This window comes from Gymnoscopelus microlampas (assembly GCF_963454915.1).
Source record: "Gymnoscopelus microlampas genome assembly, chromosome: 18".
Lineage (NCBI taxonomy): Eukaryota > Metazoa > Chordata > Actinopteri > Myctophiformes > Myctophidae > Gymnoscopelus > Gymnoscopelus microlampas.
Genome location: NC_139955.1, coordinates 35,711,540 through 35,732,472, shown reverse-complemented (window position 1 = coordinate 35,732,472; position 20,933 = coordinate 35,711,540). Strand labels below are relative to the sequence as shown.

Below are 20,933 nucleotides of genomic sequence, written 5' to 3'. Positions count from 1 at the left end.
AAGGAGGCAAGTGAGCGCAAATATGGAACACTTGGATGAGATAGGTGTTTAAGTACGTTGGTCCATCTTTTGTGAACACAGCATGATGTTGAAATTGTGCCAGCATGCCGGAGCGTAATCAATTGATAGGTTATCTTACGTGGTGGCGAGTGGCACATCGGGCTAAAAATCATATAAACTGTATAGGCTGATTTACCTTTATGCCTTTCAGAGGATATCAGGCTGCTCATTTTATGTTTAAAAGTTGTAGGCTACATTACAATATTTACTTAGTCTAAAGGCGAATGAGAACGCTTTGTATAAGAGCTTGTAAATTCCTGGCTGAGGTCATTGTTTAGGATAGCGTACAAAGGTTTGGATCATATCCTGCTTGAGTTTTTCTCCCTCCCCTCTCTCTGTCTTTTAAGGGACGTCAACGACACAGCTAGAGGAGTAGAGTAGGTACCACCTCCAAGACTAATCCATCTGAGGCACAGCTGGTGTTGAGAAAGGCGCACATCTTTACGCATAGAGGTGAGTCCAGAACAAAGACACAATAAGGGTCTTTCTTGTGCTACTATTTCTGGTTATTTGACTTCTAATTAGAATCACGCTAAATTATTGACGTTGTTTATTATTAAGTGCGCGCACGTGTGTTTTTAATACGTATTATCAGAGTAGTAGCTAATCAGCGTTAATTGGTGTGAAAGGGTGCCTCTAAGGCACTGGTTCCCAAACACTGGTTCGGGACCCATTTGTGGGTCGCGGACACATTTTAAGGGGTAAATAAATATCTCTGAAAATATGTTTCCTACATTTTCTTTTAGAACATATTTGTTTTTTAAGCAAAACAAATATATAATTTCAAAATAATGTAATAAATACATTTTTAAAAAATCTAAGACAATGCATTAGTTAGACAAATGTTTAAGAAGTAGTGAAAATAACCGATCTATAAGTTCACATGTGAGCTTGTAGATCTGCTATTTTCACTTGTTTGGGTAGGCTACTGGAAAAACGTCTAATTTCTCTTTTGGGTCTTGAGCTAAACAGTTAGTGAACCACTGCTCTAAGGTCTCCAATGTGCACAGAGTCAGACTGCACAGTGCTGCGAGACAGGTTTGAGTGACGCAGCTTTGTATCGCAGTTTAATTTATACAATAAAAAATAATCTGTGGCTACTTTAATAGGCCTATTAATTTCATATTTCTTTCTTGGCTGTGACAAGTGGTTGATTTTCACCTTGTAGCCTGTGCATTTACTGCATTATGTAGGCTACTTATTGCAAATTGAGCTTAATGCATGCATGGAGACTTGTTGGAGTAATGTCTGTTCTGTCTATCTGCCATGCACTCTTCATCCCCCCAATGAAAATATTGAATGCTATCTAATACTGGGACAATGTTTCTCTGCATGCTTACCAGTGCCATCAATAGTGCCTGTGCCTGATATCTAGCGCTTAAAACTATTAAAAACAAACCATACTGTAGCTTACCCTGTCCTCTCTAATGATTTTCTCTGGTTAAAGGGGCAATAAAACTATCTTGGGCAGCTAACAAGCCAAATGCATGATGTCATTAAAGAGACCTGGCGATGAAGTCCTTATTCTGTGGTTCCAGTGTGACATCACTTCTGGGCTGAAAAAAAAAGCCATTAAAAACTCTGTACTCAACTGTAAAGTTTGAGAACACACTCCCTCCTCCCATAGAAGCTTAAATGATGTCATGTTTGTTTCTTTATTGCTGCTTCTATTTATATATTTTTATGGCACTACTTAAGATAATCTGTTCCATGTGAAATATCTTTATATGACAATATATGACCCAAGTCATTATGTAAAACGAACAGTAGCCTATTAGTCTGGGCCCTGTGTACAAAACTTATAACAGTGGCTCCATACATGATGCACACAGTTTACATCACTGTGGTGTATAATAACAACAAATAAATATGAGAAAAAATGTCAGTTCATCAAGGAAGCTGCTAAACCACATGGCCCGTGAGGTGTACTCTCACAGGCCATGTGTAAGTCCTGAGATAGCAGAATGTCCATGAAGGAACCTTTTGTCCCAGCTGTTTATTCTAGTGCAGGAAAGTGTGCAGTAAAGATTGTGAGAGAGAGAGAGAGAGAGAGAGAGAGAGAGAGAGAGAGATAGAGAGAGAGTGTTCAGTAAAGATTGAGAGAAAGAGAGAGAGACAGTGAGAGAGTTAGAGAGACTGCAGTAAAGATTGAGAGGGAGAGGGAGAGAGAGAGAGACAGAGAGAGAGAGAGAGAGAGAGAGAGTTAAAGAGACTGCAGGAAAGATTAAGAGGGAGAGAGAGAGAGAGAGAGAGAGAGAGAGAGAGAGAGAGAGAGAGAGGGACGGACGATGGAGCAGATGGATAGAAAGAAGGGTGTTTGTGTTTGAGTGTAGATGAGTGAAATGCATGAAAACAGCAAGCTCAATGGCCTCTTGCGATTCCTAATTTGGCAATGCTGGCTGGCTGGCTGAAGCAGCGTTCTCTCCCATGTGGAGGGAGAACTTTACGTCCTCAGCTCCGACCTCTTTATCCGGAGAAATTGGAACACAAGCACTTGATATGAATGAGAGTCTGAGACGGCAAGAGGAAAAGAAATGTAGAAAGAATCAGAATGAAAGAGAGAGAGGAAAGAGGAGAGGAGAGAACTGTTTGAGAGTGCCCAGATGTATTTTCAGAGATGTGTTTTCAAATACACGCTTGGCCAACTTTTGAACATGTATGCTCTTCTGAGAGAGAAAAATTGAATGGTACCATTCATTAAATAGTAAAGTGGGAAAACAATACAATTACAGTAGGTCTACTGGTTTGGTCTCGTGTGGAAGGGTGGTGTTGGTGGTAAACAAACACCTAGTAGACGATTATGTGTTTCAGTTGTTCTGACATTCTGCTAGGTCTGTGTGACACTGGCAATAACTAAGTAATATATCAGTGCCAATCAAACATATCTTGTCCTGAGTATAATATTCTTTTCGGGAGGTGTAGTTCCAGACTATCTAGCATTCAGAGATTGTGGTTGTGGAATAGTTGTCTGGCTACGCAAGACTGTGAGTATAGTGGTTTTATGGTTCATTATGGTTAATGGACAATTTTAATGCAGATGAGCCTTTTTTTTGTGTACTAATAGAACAAGCCTTTTATCATCAGGAGGGGTCTGACCATCACTGTGCTCAGAGAACCATGAGTCATGGTTCCGAGTAAACCAACGAGAATAAAAGTGTTCGCTGGCCCACTGTAACATTTTTATCTGTGTGTGTGTGTGTGTGTGTGCACACGCGCGTGCGTGCATGTCAGTGTCTTATCAAAGCCATGTCCCTTGGTTAGTGTCAGTGCACTTTCGACCAGCCAGAAGTCACACGACTTTGACCTCTGTCTGTGTCTAGTGACCGCAGCCTGACTTCTAGCTTGCTGCTTAGAAACATGCTGTTATAGTGTCGTACATCAGCTGTGTGATGGTGAGTGTTGGTGTGCCTGTGTGCAGGGTTTGTTTCTGTTTGTATGCCTTTGTGAGTCACCGCCACTTTCCATTCCCCTGACAGAGATTAGGTTGTTCTATTTATCACCGCTCTGTCAGTCGGTCTGCTAACCAGGAATGGAGGATGACTGAGTCAGATTGCTGCTCTGGGCGAGAGGCCATGTAGAGAAATGGGGCCACGCATACATAAACTGGTCTTTTGTGTCGTGTCTGCAACCTTTCCATGGGTAACAGTAGAAAGACAGAGACTCAGATAGAGAAAGAGAGAGAGAGAAGGGAGTGGGGATTACGTACTTGTTCCAGGGATGCTCAAGAGACCTCTCGCTAGTTCCTGCTAGCTTCAAGTCCAGACTTCCTGTGAGCCTGGTTCCCAACCTGCTACTTTAGACAGGAAATACCTCACAAAAGGTCCATGTTCCAGACCTGATGATATCTTTGAATGGTCTCATGGGAACATGAACACACGTTTGATCATTAGCTAAAACCGCCAACATGAAGACGTTTATGTCTAAGCAAATAAATTGTTTTTTCCCCCCAAAACACATTGTATGTCATCCTTGCTCCACTAGATCAGTGGTTCTCAAAGTGGGGTACAGTCATGGACCATCAGGGGTCGTTGAGGGGGTTCCAATTCCAAATGGACTCTTGTGGGCCTGTAACTCTGAGAGCCTGCAAATGGAACCAAATGGAACCAAATGGACGGGTCCATATGGTTCCATTTGTACGCTCTCAGAGTTATGCGGGGTCATTGAATTATAAAGTTTGAGAACCACTGCGCTAGAGGTTGTTAACCCAGGAAATCCCTTCTACCTATCAGCTCCTCTGAACGTTCAGTATTTATAGCTTCTTCTTTGTTATGTTCATGGTAATGTTGTGAGCTATTTGCCTCAATTGGCTCTGCCTGGGACAGGGCCGCTGTTGAGATGTGTTCTGCACTCCAACCTCATTGTCTATTGTCTATCGCAGGGGGTTCCAACTGGTGGTCTGTGAAGGTATTGCATGTGGTCCCTGACCATGTTTCTTTTTTCACTAGTTGAGAAACAGTACACCAAATGACCTGGTGACCGATGATGACATGTCAATGTAGTAATTTACTGGGAAGTTGGAGGTCAAGAAATTAGTTAGTTAGAATCTCAAGAAGGGGAAGTGCCTGGTTGAGGCCTGCAGGACCACCTGCAGGCCTAATTATGCCATGGACCACTAGTAGTCCATGGACCGTTGGTTGAGAAACAGTGTGATGCATTGACATGGAATGCATGAGTGTTTCCAAAAAAAGTAATCTTAGCCCCTATCCCCACCCAAGACAACAGTGGTCCCCGGCCCAGGTTGATTCTTAGTCAGGGTTGTGGTCCCTGCTTCACAATGAGTTGAAAATCAGGACAGCTCTGGTCATCAGGCTCAATGGAACCCTCCCAAAGGATTCAACTTAACTAGACTGTTAACGTGCTGTAACACACATGCACCATGTACACACTTGCACAAACACATATACAAGCACATGCACTCACCCATGCACACATGCTCGCGCACACGCGCGCACACACACACACACACACACACACACACACACACACACACACACACACACACACACACACACACACACACACACACACACACACACACACACACACACACACACACACACACACACACCTTGTACTTACTATATTTATGTGGACTTTCGGGTTGATTTCCATTAACTACATTTATACTCTTCAAAAAGAAAAATATAGTCTGCACACCGGATCAGGCTCCACAAGTGATTTATTGAAATACCACCAATTACTACCGTCTTGATGGTAGTGCAATAATTCACTTGTGGGAGCTTGATCCAGTGTGCAGACTTTATTTTTCCTTATGATGAAGAGCATGCTCATGTCCAGCTGTGTGTGCTTTGTTTACTTTTTTTGCTTTACATTTATAGTACCCTAAGCATAAAACAGGCTCTTGTGAGGGCCAGCACGTGGACCTCATCTATCTATCCTAGTGAGGATTTGGAAGAAAGTAGTATACACACACACACCCACGCGCACACACGCGCACACACACACACACACACACACACACACACACACACACACACACACACACACACACACACACACACACACACACACACACACACACACACACACACACACACACACACACACACACACACACACACACACACACACACACGACATCATGATTCACATAATCATTCTTTCAGGCAACCACTTCTTCTCAATTTTCCCCTCAATGTGAAGCCAGACAGGCCCCGGTCCATGTAGGATGAACAACAGAAAGGGAGGACTGATGAGGGATAGAAACCACGGACACATTTACTTGACACAACAACTGCTGGGACGAGGGATACATGCAGAAAGCATGGAGAGAGGACAGCAGAGGAGTTAAATGGAGGGAGAAAGGAGTTAAAGAAAGAAACCTTGTATGTCCAAAACACTTTTCAGGAAATGCAAACAAAACGTAGTTATTATTTTGTCTCAAGCATTAATATTTACATTAAGCATAAGTGCATCAATACTTAATATTTATGTAAAAAAAACACCACTTTCAACCTTCAACATGTTTCAAAAATGGTGATTTTTTTTTTTTTTTCAAAATGAATGAGAATAGCAGATCTATTAGCTCACCATGTGTCACATTGTGGCTTGCGAGCTTGTAGACTAGAGCGACAAGTATCAAATATGGAATGAATTCATGAAAACATAAAAAGACGAAATATGGAGCTACAAGTTTTCTGGCCAACAGCGATGATGAGGTATGAGGGGGGGGGGGGGGGGGGGGGGGCAGATGTAGACTGAGGCAAACAAATTCTTAAAATGAGTGATGGAAATATCGTGGGAAGAATGTTCTCGGGTCAGGCCCTCCCTTCTTCCACCATGGCGCCGTGCTGCTCGTTAATTAGCCTTTGTGGGTTTAGTTTAATTGGGTGAGAGATTATAAATGTGGACAGTTATTGAAAGACAAATAATGTTCCTACAGTAATGGACCAAATCAAATCTGCAATTATGTCCAGATGCACTTAAGGAATCACCCCCCCCCCCCACACACACACACACACACACACACTCTTTTGTGTTTGCTCAGGTTTATAGCCTAGTGATCCCCTCTGCTTGCTTGCTCTCAATATGATTGTATATTCAAATTTGTTTATGAGTTTGCCTGAGTTTAAAGGCCAATTTTGTTTTGTTGTACTGGATTGCAAATAGCAGGCTGAAAGCAGTGTGACAGATAGATAGATAATAGATGGATGGATGGATGGATGGACGCCTTGGACGGGTGTAGAAAATGCTTTTTACAGTGAGATATTGAGGTTTCCTTGCGTTTCCTTTGCGTATGAAATCCATGTTTTCTTGTGCGTCTGCCGTCTGAATGAGGAATGTATGGACGTGATCCAATCTTCTTTAAGGAAATATTCTCCCTTGGAATCCAAACTGCTAACGTCAAAGAGAGAAATATTCATTGCTGAAAATAACATCTGAAACTACATTTCTTTCCCCCACTGCCGCATTTTCAATGTCGCCATTTCATATGCGTGGTTGAAAGAGAACTTGGGCAGACCATAGCTTCATCACCTTATGTAAAGGCTGACATTCACACACATGCCACGTACGCACACGCACACATACACTGCCATGGTGATTTTGGAAGTACAAACTCAACTCACTCAATGAACGTCAAATGACAGTGAGTCATCCATATGATTTGACTTATGATGTTAAGTGATCCAACATGTCATCCCAACATGACCTCAACAGCATTTGGTGATGGGGGCAGTGGGAGTATCTATTATCCCTGGCGGTTCTCATTCAAAACCTTTGGCCCATTCTTTTTTACCTTCTGATGTTACAGCAGTGGAATCCACTGATGCATTCCCTAAAAAGGAGTGGAGGACTGAAGGTTGGATTTGGTTTTGGGCCTGGGGGTGTGTGTTGGTGTTGGGGTGTGGGTCAGAGTCTGGAGTATATACAGCCCCATACTGTGCCTTAATGGGGTGCAGGGCACTACAAATTTGACCCTGTGCGGATGCTACTCTATCCTCCTCTATTGCTGCTTTTGTTTTCCCAACTTTTCTCTGTTCCCTCGCTGCTTACAGGAAGTAAACATGACGTTCAGGCACTCAGGTAAAGAGACAAAAATGCTTATGTCAGTGGTGATTCAGAGATGCTCATAAAATGTTTAAATGTGTTATGACCCAGTGCCAAAGCAGAGATCTATGTGCTGCTGGCCAAGGTACTTTTTTCTCCTTTTAGAGAATTTCCTTTTTGAAACTGCTTTGATTTTATGACATAACTCTGTAGCTCTCTATAGTTTCTGACTCCTGATTATTGAATCTGTGGCTGGGTGTAAATTAACACAATGCACATGCATCCTTCCTTACAAAGTCCATGGTTCAAAGACTAGATGGGTGGATGGGTGGAAAGTAGTGTAACATTTCCCCTATGATATGGTATTTGGAACCCTATATTGATATGTACAGTATTATATTCTGGGGGTATTAATGAAAAACTGCACAATAATATTCTTTTGTGTTTTGGATGGTTGTCCTTCACTTGATATTTGAAAACTTGAAGAAGGTTAATCCTTATAAAACATGGTCAGCAGAGTACCTTGAGCTCCACGTTCCTTGGTTTTCTTTGGATTTAGGAAAGACTTTTGAATGCATTTGAATGTAGTGCATCAGGTTCCTGGATTGATATTAGAGTACCTTGGACACTACCTTTCTCGCCACTTCAGTTATCTTACAACAAAACTCGTTTTTTTTACCACTTGAACACCAGCATCCCTATTCTGGGCATTTCATAATAGGTGAACATTTAGCAAAAATAGCAGCTTTCATTCGTTCCAACACATTGTATTGGAACGGGTTGCGAGCTTGTAGATCAGCTATGCTTATAGATCGGCTATCGTCACCTGAGGCATTTGGTGTAGAGGGAAAAATGGAGGTGGCAAAGGATAGACCGGATGGGTGACCACCACTTAGGGTTTAAGTCGTTTTAATTGGAGTTGTATCGTCTGATTTCCTCCTTAGTTTTGTAACTCTGCGCTGTTTCAAATGAGGGCTCAGCCCCAGTGTGTTTTCATTGTGCTGAAAAAAGGTTCAATGAAGTAAAAACTAATTTAAAGAAAGGCACCTAGAGAGAGTAAGATTCTGCAGCAACCTTGAATTTCATCTTTTAATCCTATCCTATTTTTTTTTACATATTGCTTTCAGGGATTTATCGTTTATAACGTTTATATGTTTTCGTTGCATTTAAGTATTAATTGTAATTGCTGAAACAAAACACATACTCTCTTGAGATTCTCAACAGGACAGCAAGTTCTAATGTTTATATTATACATGGTGCTGGATTGCAGTGATTTGACTGGTGGTGGTGGAATAAATTGCATAAGTAAAAGACCTATTGTACGTTCTAACGAAGACAGCTGGTTACTGCTTTATCATTCACCTATGAGATTACATCTAATAGACATAGCTGTATACTGTAGCTGCTGTTTAGGGTGATACAGTATGTTGGCTGCATCATGCTTGTCTTTGATCTACTCCATGTCATGTCCATCGCATCGCCACTCTGACTCACCGCTCAAAGTGGTCCCATACTGACCTTTTGATGCCAACGTTCTCCCCTCCCCACAGGGACTACAGCGGTCCACTGAGTGGACGGTGCATACCATGGCTGTTTTTGAGGTGGCAGCTGTCAGACTGTTTGTAGAAAGGATTAGAGCTAAAGTACTGGGCAATCATATATGGCACACTTCAACCGAAGTCACAATGGATGCATGGGCTCCGTAGTCATGACAAAGGTCTTTATGTCTTCTCTGGAAGGTCAATGCACTTAAAATAAGCAATCCACATTTAGAATTGATCTTCGCTCTGGCTAACTGCACTAATGTTACATCACTGTCGTGTGTGATTGGATAAGATTGACTGTGTTGGACTGTTTGGACCCATGAAAGGGGGGGGGGGGTGTTCATCAGGGCTCAATGCCCGGCCCAATCTTTATCCTTATGGAACAGCTGCAGACAGGCCTCGCCGGTCATCCTTTCACGGATCCTGGGCCCAGAGGCAGGGGCCACATGCTTCAGCCCTGCAGACTCATCTCATGCAAATGGCTGTTTACGCCATCCCACTCAAATAGCTTCGAAGCTAGCTAAGACATATTTTGCTGTGTTCCTATGGCAACCAGAGCAAAATGGTATTTCAGTGTTTCCTCCATTGTAATGAACTGGATTAAGATGCTATAAGAGCTGATAATGATGTCACCAACGTTTGTCGTTCGGTAAGTGGTTCTCAAACATTTTCATGTCAACCCCCAAATCAATATTTATCGGCCACAGACCCTCATCTGACAATATTTGGTGCCAGGGACCTCCAAACAAAATGTGTGCTGTTAAAGTGTTTCAAATACTGTATATTCCTATTAAATACGCCCTATGTATTTCTATTTTAAATAGCAGATCTACAGATGTGACGCGTTGTGAGCTTGTAGATTGGCTATTTTCAAATAACCAATTTATATTATCCAGGGTTAAAGTGGTTAAACTGATATTGATGCTATACTTTTGCTGGGGACCTCCTGGAAAACTTCGACAAACACTGCTGTAAGGGACTCACTGTCTGACATGCTGTAAGACAGTCTATAAGCTTTGGTATTGAGAACATTGTTGTTGTTGCTTAATCCCATGAACCCTAGCTTTCTATTCTAGGCATATCATACTGTAATAGGCGAACATTCTGCAAAAATATCCAATCTAACAAGCGGACAACCATTTGCTACAGTATGCGACACGACGCATTGTGAGCTTGTAGATCGCCTACTTTCGGCAAAGCGATTTGGTGATGAGGGTAAAAAGGAGGGGACCACGTGCAGGACCCCAGTCAACGAAGTATATAGGGCTAAAGTGGTTAAGCTCACCACACAATCTGTCCAGGAAGATGGCTTTTCCCTGTGAACCAGCTGTTGGTGGCAATGCAGGAATGTTGATGTGTGTACATAGGACCACAAGTTTTTTAGGATTTAGAACAGTGGTTCTCAAAAATAGCAGATATACAAGCTCACAGCGCGTCACTTTGTGCAGTGCTGCGAGCTTGTACATCTGCAATTTTTGAAAAGCAAGCGTTTGAAAAGTTTTGAATAATTTAGATATTTTTTTTACGCAAATCTCTTCTGGGGGTCCCTGGCACAAAACATTTTCAGATGGGTGGGTCCGCGGCCAAATACATATCATTTTGGTGGTCCTTGGCACAAAAACGTTTGAGAACCATTGAATTAGAAGGCATTTGTAGAATCGGCCTCAGGTCTTAATGGGTTAATGTCATACTGTACCACATGCTGTTTACATTTCTGACTAAAAAAGCAACTAGCAGTACTTGACGCTGTTTAGTCTATTGGCCTATAAAACTCACTGACCAAAGCACAGACAAGCAAGACAAAAACAAAACATGACAGAGAGAGAGAGAGAGAAGGTTATGTAGGGGGTGAGCCAGTATTTCTAATTATATAACATCAACTTTCCAGTCAGACCCTGATAAACCAGCCAACCCCACGCCCCTGTGGAGCCCAGTCCAACACACTGTCTGTGACCATAGGCCAAAACAACCAGAGAGACAGACAGACAGACATCCCAACACATTCCACACACTTCGCTCAGTTGTTTGGTATGCTGCTGGTCGGAGCCTGACAGCCTGTGTCTTGCTGTGTCTGATTACATGGAAAACATTGGGCAGCATGTGCTGTAAACTACACTTTCTGGCTGGCATAAACGCTTTGTGTTGGTGTGTTTAACGTTTTTATGTTGTATGGAACACAATTCAGATTATGCTGTAAGTGTGAAAATTGGGCATTGTTCTGTCAAATGGTAGCTCACCCTGTAGAGCACATATCCTACCCAATATGGCTAAGAAGTTCTTGCTGCAGCCCAGGGTCTGGGCTGACCGAGGCCCTTTGCTACAATGACAAATCCTCTTTACTGTCACTATCAGCAAATGCAGAAAATAATTATTCAAAAAATGTGTCAAGAATTAGTGTCACTTAAAAAGTCATCCCTGGGGGTATGGTGCAGTAGTCAGTGATATGCCAAGGCAACACTGCCCCCATGTGGCATCTAACATGCAACATCCAACTCAACTATTGAATCGCCTACAGTAAAAGAAAAAACTATAAATAAAAATGATTGGGTTTCCTGATCTCAGGGTCAACACAAAACTTGAGCTGTGGTGCAAGAGCTAGTTGAAATGCCACTGGGAAAGAAACTGCAGAGAAATCTTGTGTCCTGTGCCTCTGTCATTAAAATAAGTTTTCTCCTGTGATTACAGGTCCCAAGAGTTATCTCACCTCCACCATGACCGAGCGCTTCGACTGCTACTATTGCCGTGACAACCTGCACGGGAAGAAGTACGTCCATAAGGATGACAAGCACGTGTGCACCAAATGCTTTGATAAGCTCTGCGCCAACACCTGCGCTGACTGCCGCCGCCCCATCGGCGCTGATGCCAAGGTGAACACATGGCATGTTTGAATATGTCAGGGAGTGGGTGAGTAAGGGAAGGGAAGGGAAGGGAAGGGAAGAGCGAGTGAGTGAGTGAGTAATGAAACCAGAGTAGAGACACTCTGATTGATACCTAGATACCTTTTGCAAAAGAGTGATAGTATGAGTTAGTTTTCACAACTCTTCTTACTGTATATAGTCAAATGAATTCAGCTGAAGCCAGGCGGCTGTTATTCTCTGACAAAGGCCTCTGCCACATAGCAGCTCTTCTTCCATTAGGAGCTTCCGTCTCCAAAATGGAAACTCTTCACCACTCAGTCACACATGCGAGAGAATGGTGGACAGTTACTGCTTAAATTACACTTAAACACTTTATATGTAATGTATCCTGTCCAGCTCCGTATATTGTTCCACACTGAGTGGCTTCACGGCTTAACACATCCCAAATCACTTTGCTACCTACCAGATGTTCAGTGTTCTGGCCACAGGCCTCAGTCCAGATGATGAGTAAACAACCTCCATTTGAATGGGACATATACTGTATGACGGCTTTGAGGGGTCAGGTCTCCTCACCCTTTGCCACATCTCTGTGTCCAGGAGCTGCATCATAAGAACCGCTACTGGCACGAGGACTGTTTCAAGTGTGCCAAGTGCTACGCGCCGCTGGCCAATGAGCCATTCAGCGCCCGGGATGATGGCAAGATCATGTGTGGAAAGTGTGGCTCCCGCGAGGACGGGAACAGGTGCCAGGGCTGCTACAAGGTGGTGATGCCAGGTGGGTTTGTTTTTTCGCTGCAATAAATTATGTAGTCATCTTCTCAGTTTATTTGGTATTTGTCCAATACCCCCATTAATTCTCATCCTAGCTATAGCAGTTCGAGTGCACTTGATCCAGTACGCAGCTGTGCATTGCAGACAGTTTTTATTTGTATTTATCTTTCAGGATCCCAGAATGTGGAGTACAAGAACAAGATCTGGCATGAGGAGTGCTTCACCTGCTTTGAATGCAAGGAGCCCATCCGTACACAGAGCTTCCTCACCAAGGGTGATGACATATACTGTGCCCCGTGCCATGACAAGAAGTTTTCTAAGAAATGCTTCCACTGCAAGCAGGTAGAAACAATGATAATGACCATGACCACTTAAACCCTATATACTTAACTGAGTGCCCCAAGGGCCTATACTTGATCCACTCCTTTTTTCTCTCTACACTAAATATCTTCACTGAAAAGAGCAGATCGACAAGCTCACAGCGCGTCGCAGTACGACGTGTTGTAAACAGAATGTTCACCTGAGAAAAGAGACACTAGGGTTCATATGCTTAGGTGTATTTTTTTGTTAATTGACATTGAATGATCTGTTGAACATGCACAATTCTGTCCCCTCCATATTGATACTTCCATGCTTAAACCAACTTCGATCTAGGAGAGAAAATATGTTTCGATTCATGGTTAAACAAGTGTATATGCTTCAGATTGAGCTGAATGTGTTCCTCTGGTCTTCCTAAGCCCATCACCTCTGGAGGGATCAGCTACCAGGACCAGCCCTGGCATTCAGACTGCTTCGTCTGCCGTACCTGCAAGAAATCCCTGGCCGGAGCACGCTTCACCTCCCATGAGGACAGTGTGTACTGTGTGGACTGCTACAAGACTGACGTGGCCAAGAAGTGCCATGGCTGCAAGAACCCTATCACGGGTACTACTAGTTGGCATTTCCATAGCATGAGGGCACTGTAGACTAGTTAATAATAGTGTAGTATGATTTTTATGTGTGTAATAATTGGGTAATCATTTCCTTTCACATCATTGAGGACAAAAGTGGTATGACTTATTTCTGACGATCGCATATTTTTGCCAGCATAGTTATGAATTAATCTCTGGCGACAGTATGTGGTATTTTTGATAAGCAGAGTATGTGCCATTTTTAAAACCAAATTCAATTATTATTCTATATATATTTTTTCAAATTGAATTTGATTTATTCTCCTAATTCAAAACAGTTCAGGACTGTTAACATTCAAACAATTATGGCTATACAGTTTTCAAATAGATTCTCAAACAGTACTGTATTTTGATCACAGCTCCTCTTTGATTAGCTGAATTAAGTTTCAGAAAAAAAACACTTTACACTCATGCAGCATATCAATCAAATCAATGGTCAATTATAGGCTGAGCCTCATACTTGTGAACTGCATTCTGTTTTGTTTTGAGCTAGTCTAGTGATGTGACAGGGCCTGACATCATCACGTTAGTATCATGGTCAGTATAATGTCAGTATTGTGGTCAGACTCAGTATCGCGTCGTTATCGTGACAGGGCCTGACATCATGTCAGTATCATGGTGAGTATCATATGATACTGACATACAGTATGTCAGTATCATATGATACTGACATACAGTATGTCAGTATCATGTTTTGAGCAAAACCAAAATCCAAATTTTACACCCCTGGACACTGTTGTACGACAAAGTATTAAAATAACTCTATTTGCATCTTTTTTTGTCAATTTGTAAAAAAAACACTCTTCTCCATTATTCAATTAATCAAAAAAAGTAAAGGTGTATGGGGCAAAGCCCTACTCCTGAATGACATATGTTCTCTCCTGCGTGTGGTGATGCAGGGTTTGGCCATGGTACCAATGTGGTCAACTACGAGGGCTACGCCTGGCATGAATACTGCTTCAACTGCAAGAAGTGCAGCCTCTCCCTGGCCAACAAGCGGTTTGTCATCAACGGAGATCATATCTACTGCCCCGACTGTGCCAAGAAGGTGTGAGGATAACCATTTAAGCGGAAACAGTCAAAGCAATTACAATTTGGGAATTTCTTTGGACAGTACCTGCTTTTGAAAAATAAAAAGCTCAAAATGATTTCCCCGTTAACCCTTATTTGGGGGTTTAATTGTAGTTACTTATAGTGTAAACTGAAATTATGCTTTCAACAAAGTATGCACTAAGCTCAACAAATAAGTAACATGTAACAATAGGACACTGCAGTCTGTTTCAGTGTCAATACTAATGTACCAGTGGGTTTTCTTTTGTGGATTTGTGATATGTAATATTAATCAATTCTAATTCAGAATGTTGTGCTGCCTTTTAAGCAAAGCCCTTTTCAGTGCCTTACTGGAATAGTTCCAAGGAAAATACTGTGCTTTTTACATGCTTACTGTCACTCATGCATAATTCTTTTTTTGTGAATCTTATCTGTAAAATATGTTAGGCCTATCTCTGAATAGATTATTGGAAAATACTTGGTGTGAGCAATTAACACAAAAGAAACATCTTCATCGCTTAACATTGTTCCTGCAATATAAACTAATACTACTCAAGGCTTTACTAATTTTACACAATGCTTTTTGGAGTGAACCGAGAGTCTGGAACATGAAATAAATGAAAGGAAATCATGATCCGAGTTGTCCGTTGTCCTTTTAAATGCTCATATCAAAAATGGCGAAAGAGTAGTAATCACTAATATAGTATTAATTCAACACTTACAATTTGGGACATCACATTATATTAAAATTGGGATGTGGGACGTCACACAAAATGTCACTAGTCACAAAACGTGTCAACAAAAAAAGATTCTCAAAATGTAACGTAATGTTTGGCCAAGCTTTGCGATGACAGTGCTGATTGGCGCTTCTAGATTTTATAGATTTGAAGGCTGCGTAGATGGGAATGCCACGTAGCGGCCTGAACTTGGTTATTTTGCAAAATAGTATCAGACTTATATCAAACAAAAACAGATGACAAAACGAGCTTTTTGCAAAACTTTATTATTTTTTTAACAGTTCAACATCTTGGTACACTTTAGATATATTTACAAATATAATTTGTGGACAGGTCTTAGTTATGTTTCAAAAGCCTCCAGAGAGAAGTTAATAATTCACACGGTCGCCCTGGTCGGGTAGACTGATTGTCATGGCCGAGGTAAGGACGTGACACATTAGTTATCTTTTTAATAGTTATGACCAAAAAAGAAAAAAGAAAAAACTAAATCTCAATCTAAGGCACCATTCTATTCTACCTTGATGACCGTCTTGAGGATTAAGAACGCTTGGCTCGCTACTCAAGACCTCCATGTTGCAGAAATGTATAAGGAATTAAGAGTAGGTCCTGGAGTATATATATATATGTATCTGTTCAAGCAGCAACTGGAATGGTCCCCTAATAGGTCTTATTTATGACAGGATGTACCCAAAATGTAGCGAAAGCCTCAACTAAGTGACAACCCTATGTTCCACTGCAAGGGGTTATGGAGTGGATACGAGTTTTGGGGAGTTTGGGGTGTTAAGCATGCTTTTGGGTTATGCATCAAAAACACAAAGTCTGGATAAGCAAAGTAGACAAACAACTTCCATTTCCTTCAAGAGCAGCGCTGCACATAAACTCTGAGGAGTTGGTGCAGTAAAGCTACCCCTCAGTAACCTTCATAATTTCCCAAAGCCCTTTATCCAACACAGGTGAGTCAGTGCAAAGCATTGTGTGTGTGTGTGTGTGTGTGTGTGTGTGTGTTAAGATTAATAAATGAACTAAATAAATGAAATGGGCTGCTGTGGAAGACATTAAAATGATTCAGGGGGGGTTTCATTGAATGTTACATTCGTTATGCTGATTAATCAAAACTAAGCTCTACACAGCCTGTGGCGTAGACAGAAGCTGGGTGTACAAAGCGGTTTTACTCAATGAGACAATCTGAAAGTCAGAGGAATAGGAATAACAACAAGGTCCGCAAACCACTAGTTTGGACTATTCAAGCATAGGGAAATTCAAGCTTTAAAATGTTAGTTTTTTTTTGTATACACACCAGAAGACAGAAAACTATGATCATGCAGGACAAGACTGGCCAAATATCACGTTGTTCCTATCTAAATGTTTTGGGTGGATTCACACTCCCACACGCAATGTCATGCAAGCTACAAGCTGTCACAAAACACTTCACAAAACATGACCGACATTTTGTAGTAATTCAAAGCACTGAAAACAGCTCTGCTCTCTCCCTATCTCTCCACTTACAAAGGAATCAAGGCAATATTCAAGGCTCAGGGGTTTTAAAACATACACACAAATACACACACACACACACACACACACACACACACACACACACACACACACACACACACACACAAATCCTTGGACGATAAGTGGATCCACTCTCCCTGCCCTGGTTTTGCAGAGTTCTAAAGAGGGATTTCTGTAAAGCTTGGGTATTGAGGCTGCCCCGGTTGGGCCTGACTATGGTAACAGCACTGACTGCCCTGCAGAGGGCAGGAGTCCAACACAACTCTATTAGTACAGTAACAGACACCAAACACCCTGACAACACCGCTCCACCGAAAAAACGGCTTCACGGGCCTAATACTGATTATATACACAATGCAATAACATTTAAATATGTAGAAATATATTTTCATATATATATACTGTATATAAACAGACAGCCAAATTATATATTATAAAAAATAAGTTGAAATGATTTAGCCATGGGAAGTACAAAAGCAGCAGCTAGTGTGTTCTCTAAAGAATCTTAGGCCTTAGTAGGAAAGCACTGGAACTGTTTAAAGGGAGAAGAAATAAAGCCACGCAGATGGAAGGGTGAAAGAAAGTGACCATAAAGAGTAACGCTTAATTTATACACCAACGTACGATGTCGTATAAATCAGGCTTGACGCAGAAAAACCTGAATGAACATTTTTAGCCGCAGCCCTGAGGAACTTTAGGCATTGTGACAGAGAACCCCAGACCATTCAAATTCAGTTCATGGACTAGTAATGTACATATTCATATGTGCACACATACAACTCTTTAGTGCCCATGAATAATAGTCATGGACCTCGTTTGTACAGAAATAACTGGCATTACAAGTTATGGTCCATCATGTAGGCTAGTTGAGTGGAACAGATACATAGAGTCATAGACTACAGGCGCCATCAACTTTCATCCGGTGCAATTAAATTATATTCTGACGCATGTAGCCAACATGGGAGTCTATATACACACATGTAAAACCTTAAGTGTCAACACCTCAGACAGTGACACCCCCCAAAACAAAAACAACACATGAATGCAACCTTAACAGCCAACAGGTGAAACTTCACTGAACACATGTATTAACACATGTATTAATTACAGCGTTCTCTTGAATACCCACATCCGTTAGTTCCAAAGATAAAGTAAGAGGTCTCAAGGCTCATTTATACTTCACAGAATGAAAGAAACATATTTTCAACTGCATTTCGGTTGATGACAAAGTATAAATCTGACTTTTACAGTTGGGAGTTGTGCTCCTTAAGCCCTCTACTGGTCAAGAAAGGAAAGACAGGGAAAGGAAGTGGGGAGTCTGGAGGGCTTTGGGAAGAGCGATGTGTGGCATGCATGGCAAGAGAGGGCACCATGTGATGCTGCACTTAGGCCCACATATAGAACCTGGCAGCACCAAACAGCACGCAGACAAACAAAGATCAACATCACCACAAGCAGCTTGGGCGTTGGGGGACAAAACAGTAAGGCCATGTTGTCAGATGCTGCGAAAAACAGCCACTGGATCAAATCCAAGACTCGATTAAATCTTAAATCACATTCCCAGTTGGAGTCATAATTAAATCCTGAACCTGGGACAGTGCAAAACGCTCCACATACCTCAGCAGCCTCCCCACCACAGAATGTCTTAATGATCCTTCCATTTCCTCACGATACCTTACACTATTCACGAAGCCATGAGTGTGCATGCATTCTGGAATATTCTTAAAGACAAAAAAAAAAAGTACTACACATGTGGGAACAGAATTTACAGTAACACATAAGCCAAAATTAATAAATTACAACAATGCACCATTACAAACAAAAAAATAAAAAAACAAAGTATGAACAAAACAAATTATAAAAGAACTGAGAGTCAGAGTAACTAAGTAGAGGAGAGAGAGAGGAGAAATGGAAGCAAAGACATTAAGGAATATTCTGAGATTTCCCTGAAGCATACTTTTTTTTTCATGTTTTCTTTTTTTTTTATCCTCATCACACTGGGTGCAAACTTAGCACTGGGTGGGTGGACTCTCCTCTCCATCTGATGGTCCTCATCTGGGCAGGGGAGGAGCTGAGTGGAGCGGGTGGAGGAGTCTTTTGAGGAGCTCGGCCGGACAGAAATTCTGGGAGTGCAACAGGAAGGCGCTCCCCACAGTAGGGGCAGCAGCATCACATTTCTAAAAGAGAGAGAGAGAGAAACAGCCAGTAGGTCTTGGGTTAGTGTGGGCAACATGTCAGAAAATGCGGTTCAGTAGTAGTTTCACTCCGGAAAGGCGTGCAACGCTCTAAAATAAACCCAAATGAAAATTCAATCCACTGGAAGATCAGTCACACGTGCGGCCCCCCCCCTCCTTACCGGACAGGGCTTCGATGGGTTGACTGGAGGAGTGGAGGTTGCTGACGGCGGACCCCTTGTCCTCAAAGGCTACCCTGGGCCCATCGGGACCCTTGTCACAGTCGATCAAGCCTTGGTTGCCGTCGCCGGCCTCGATGAGGGGTCGACCCTTGCCATGGACGTTGAGGTCAATGAGCTCTTCAAAGCTCCAGGGGCCGGGTTTACCATTTAGACCTGGGACCAGCGCCACCTTGTTGGAGTCGACCTCATTAAGGAACTCCGAGCCTTCCACCAGGCGACTCTTAGGCACTGGACTGGAGAGAGATGACATATCGTTGCTGTCGGGCAGAAACCTATTACCTTTATATTTTAACTTTGTGTTTTTTCATAAATGAATGCCCTACTTGATCAAATGACAGCGTCACACAAAAGTTGAACCTTGAACCTTATTTTTACTATTTTTTATATTTATTTTGATTTGATATATGCATGTCTTAACCACATGAACCCTAGTGTCCCTATTCTGGGCATGTCATCATAGGTGAACATTCAGCAAAAATAGCTCACAATTCATTTTAATGTGACGCATTGTGAACATGTAGATCAGCAAAGAGATTTGGTGTATAGGGATAAAAGGAGGGGGCTAAATATTAAGGCTTTGGGTACACACACTGTCGAAGTGATCATCAAGAATGAATCTGCCCATCTATTTGATGTGGAAATCTAAAATCATGCAGCAGATGCTTGGCGAGTGACTAAATGTTATGTTTATTTGCGCTCATTTAATGCAAATTCATGATAAATGGCATGTCTAAGCATAGGGCAGCACGGATGATGTGTCTGTCCTTTTTAATGCGCCAGCTGGCCAGATATTTGCTACACAGAAATTGGTAACCTAGCGAATTCTGTGCCTTTTTGGCAAATGTGTGCTATAAAATAAAATAATGTATTATGCTAATTTCTGACCAGACCACGCGTAATGTTTTAGTGACCTGAACCACCCGACCTGAAGGCCAACCCACACATCACTAATAAGGAGTGAGAGATTGAGGTAGTGAGTGTGCAAGGTAAAGGAAGACTGAAGGATACAAGTGTTTAGAAGTGAATGTTTTTAGCAGAAATGAAAGTCAACAGGTCAACTTTGTTGTTATAATTATCATAATTAATTATTATGTTAGCAATAAGATCTCTGGACATATATCCATAAATACTGGATATTATGCTAATTTCTGACCAGACCACGCGTAATGTTTTAGTGACCTGAACCACCCGACCTGAAGGCCAACCCACACATCACTAATAAGGAGTGAGAGATTGAGGTAGTGAGTGTGCAAGGTAAAGGAAGACTGAAGGATACAAGTGTTTAGAAGTGAATGTTTTTAGCAGAAATGAAAGTCAACAGGTCAACTTTGTTGTTATAATTATCATAATTAATTATTATGTTAGCAATAAGATCTCTGGACATATATCCATAAATACTGGATACAAGGACATTATCAAGATCTCATTTCACATTTCCTTCATTGTGAAAGTCAGGGGTAACAGGGAAAATGCACAAAATGCAAGTGTTTAATGCACAAAATGCCCTGATCAGGGAGTCCTCC

The 20,933-nt window shown here is 41.8% G+C and overlaps 2 protein-coding genes across 7 annotated transcripts in view; one reads left to right on the top strand and one right to left on the bottom strand.

Annotated features, from left to right (window-relative positions):
- Positions 1–403: 403 nt before the first annotated feature.
- Positions 404–15,376, top strand: fhl1a (four and a half LIM domains 1a). Of its 2 annotated transcripts, none has more exons than XM_084041178.1 (6): positions 404–513; positions 11,799–11,980; positions 12,569–12,746; positions 12,915–13,084; positions 13,480–13,666; positions 14,592–15,376. In XM_084041178.1, the coding sequence occupies exons 2-6, from the start codon at positions 11,825–11,827 to the stop codon at positions 14,744–14,746; spliced, it is 846 nt and encodes a 281-aa protein (XP_083897304.1). In that variant the 5' UTR covers positions 404–513; positions 11,799–11,824; the 3' UTR covers positions 14,747–15,376. The 2 variants fall into 2 exon arrangements, with proteins under 2 accessions (XP_083897304.1, XP_083897303.1); XM_084041177.1 differs by lacking the exon at positions 404–513 and adding an exon at positions 7,447–7,605.
- A 352-nt stretch (positions 15,377–15,728) lies between these two features.
- The window catches only part of map7d3 (MAP7 domain containing 3), a 42,630-nt gene continuing 37,425 nt past the window's right edge, over positions 15,729–20,933 (bottom strand). For all 5 annotated transcript variants that reach the window (XM_084085691.1, XM_084085692.1, XM_084085694.1 and 2 more), the window contains 2 exons: positions 19,351–19,643; positions 15,729–19,171 (listed from right to left, as the gene is read on the bottom strand). In XM_084085691.1, the coding sequence (XP_083941817.1) occupies positions 19,164–19,171; positions 19,351–19,643 (301 nt within the window). In that variant the 3' untranslated portion in view covers positions 15,729–19,163. The remainder of the gene's footprint in view (positions 19,172–19,350; positions 19,644–20,933) is intronic.

Excerpts from the sequence above, each read along its gene's own strand:
- fhl1a (XM_084041177.1), top strand. Across the intron at positions 11,981-12,568 it reads CCATCGGCGCTGATGCCAAG|GAGCTGCATCATAAGAACCG; the intron begins GTGAACACATGG and ends CTCTGTGTCCAG. Across the intron at positions 13,667-14,591 it reads CTGCAAGAACCCTATCACGG|GGTTTGGCCATGGTACCAAT; the intron begins GTACTACTAGTT and ends GTGGTGATGCAG.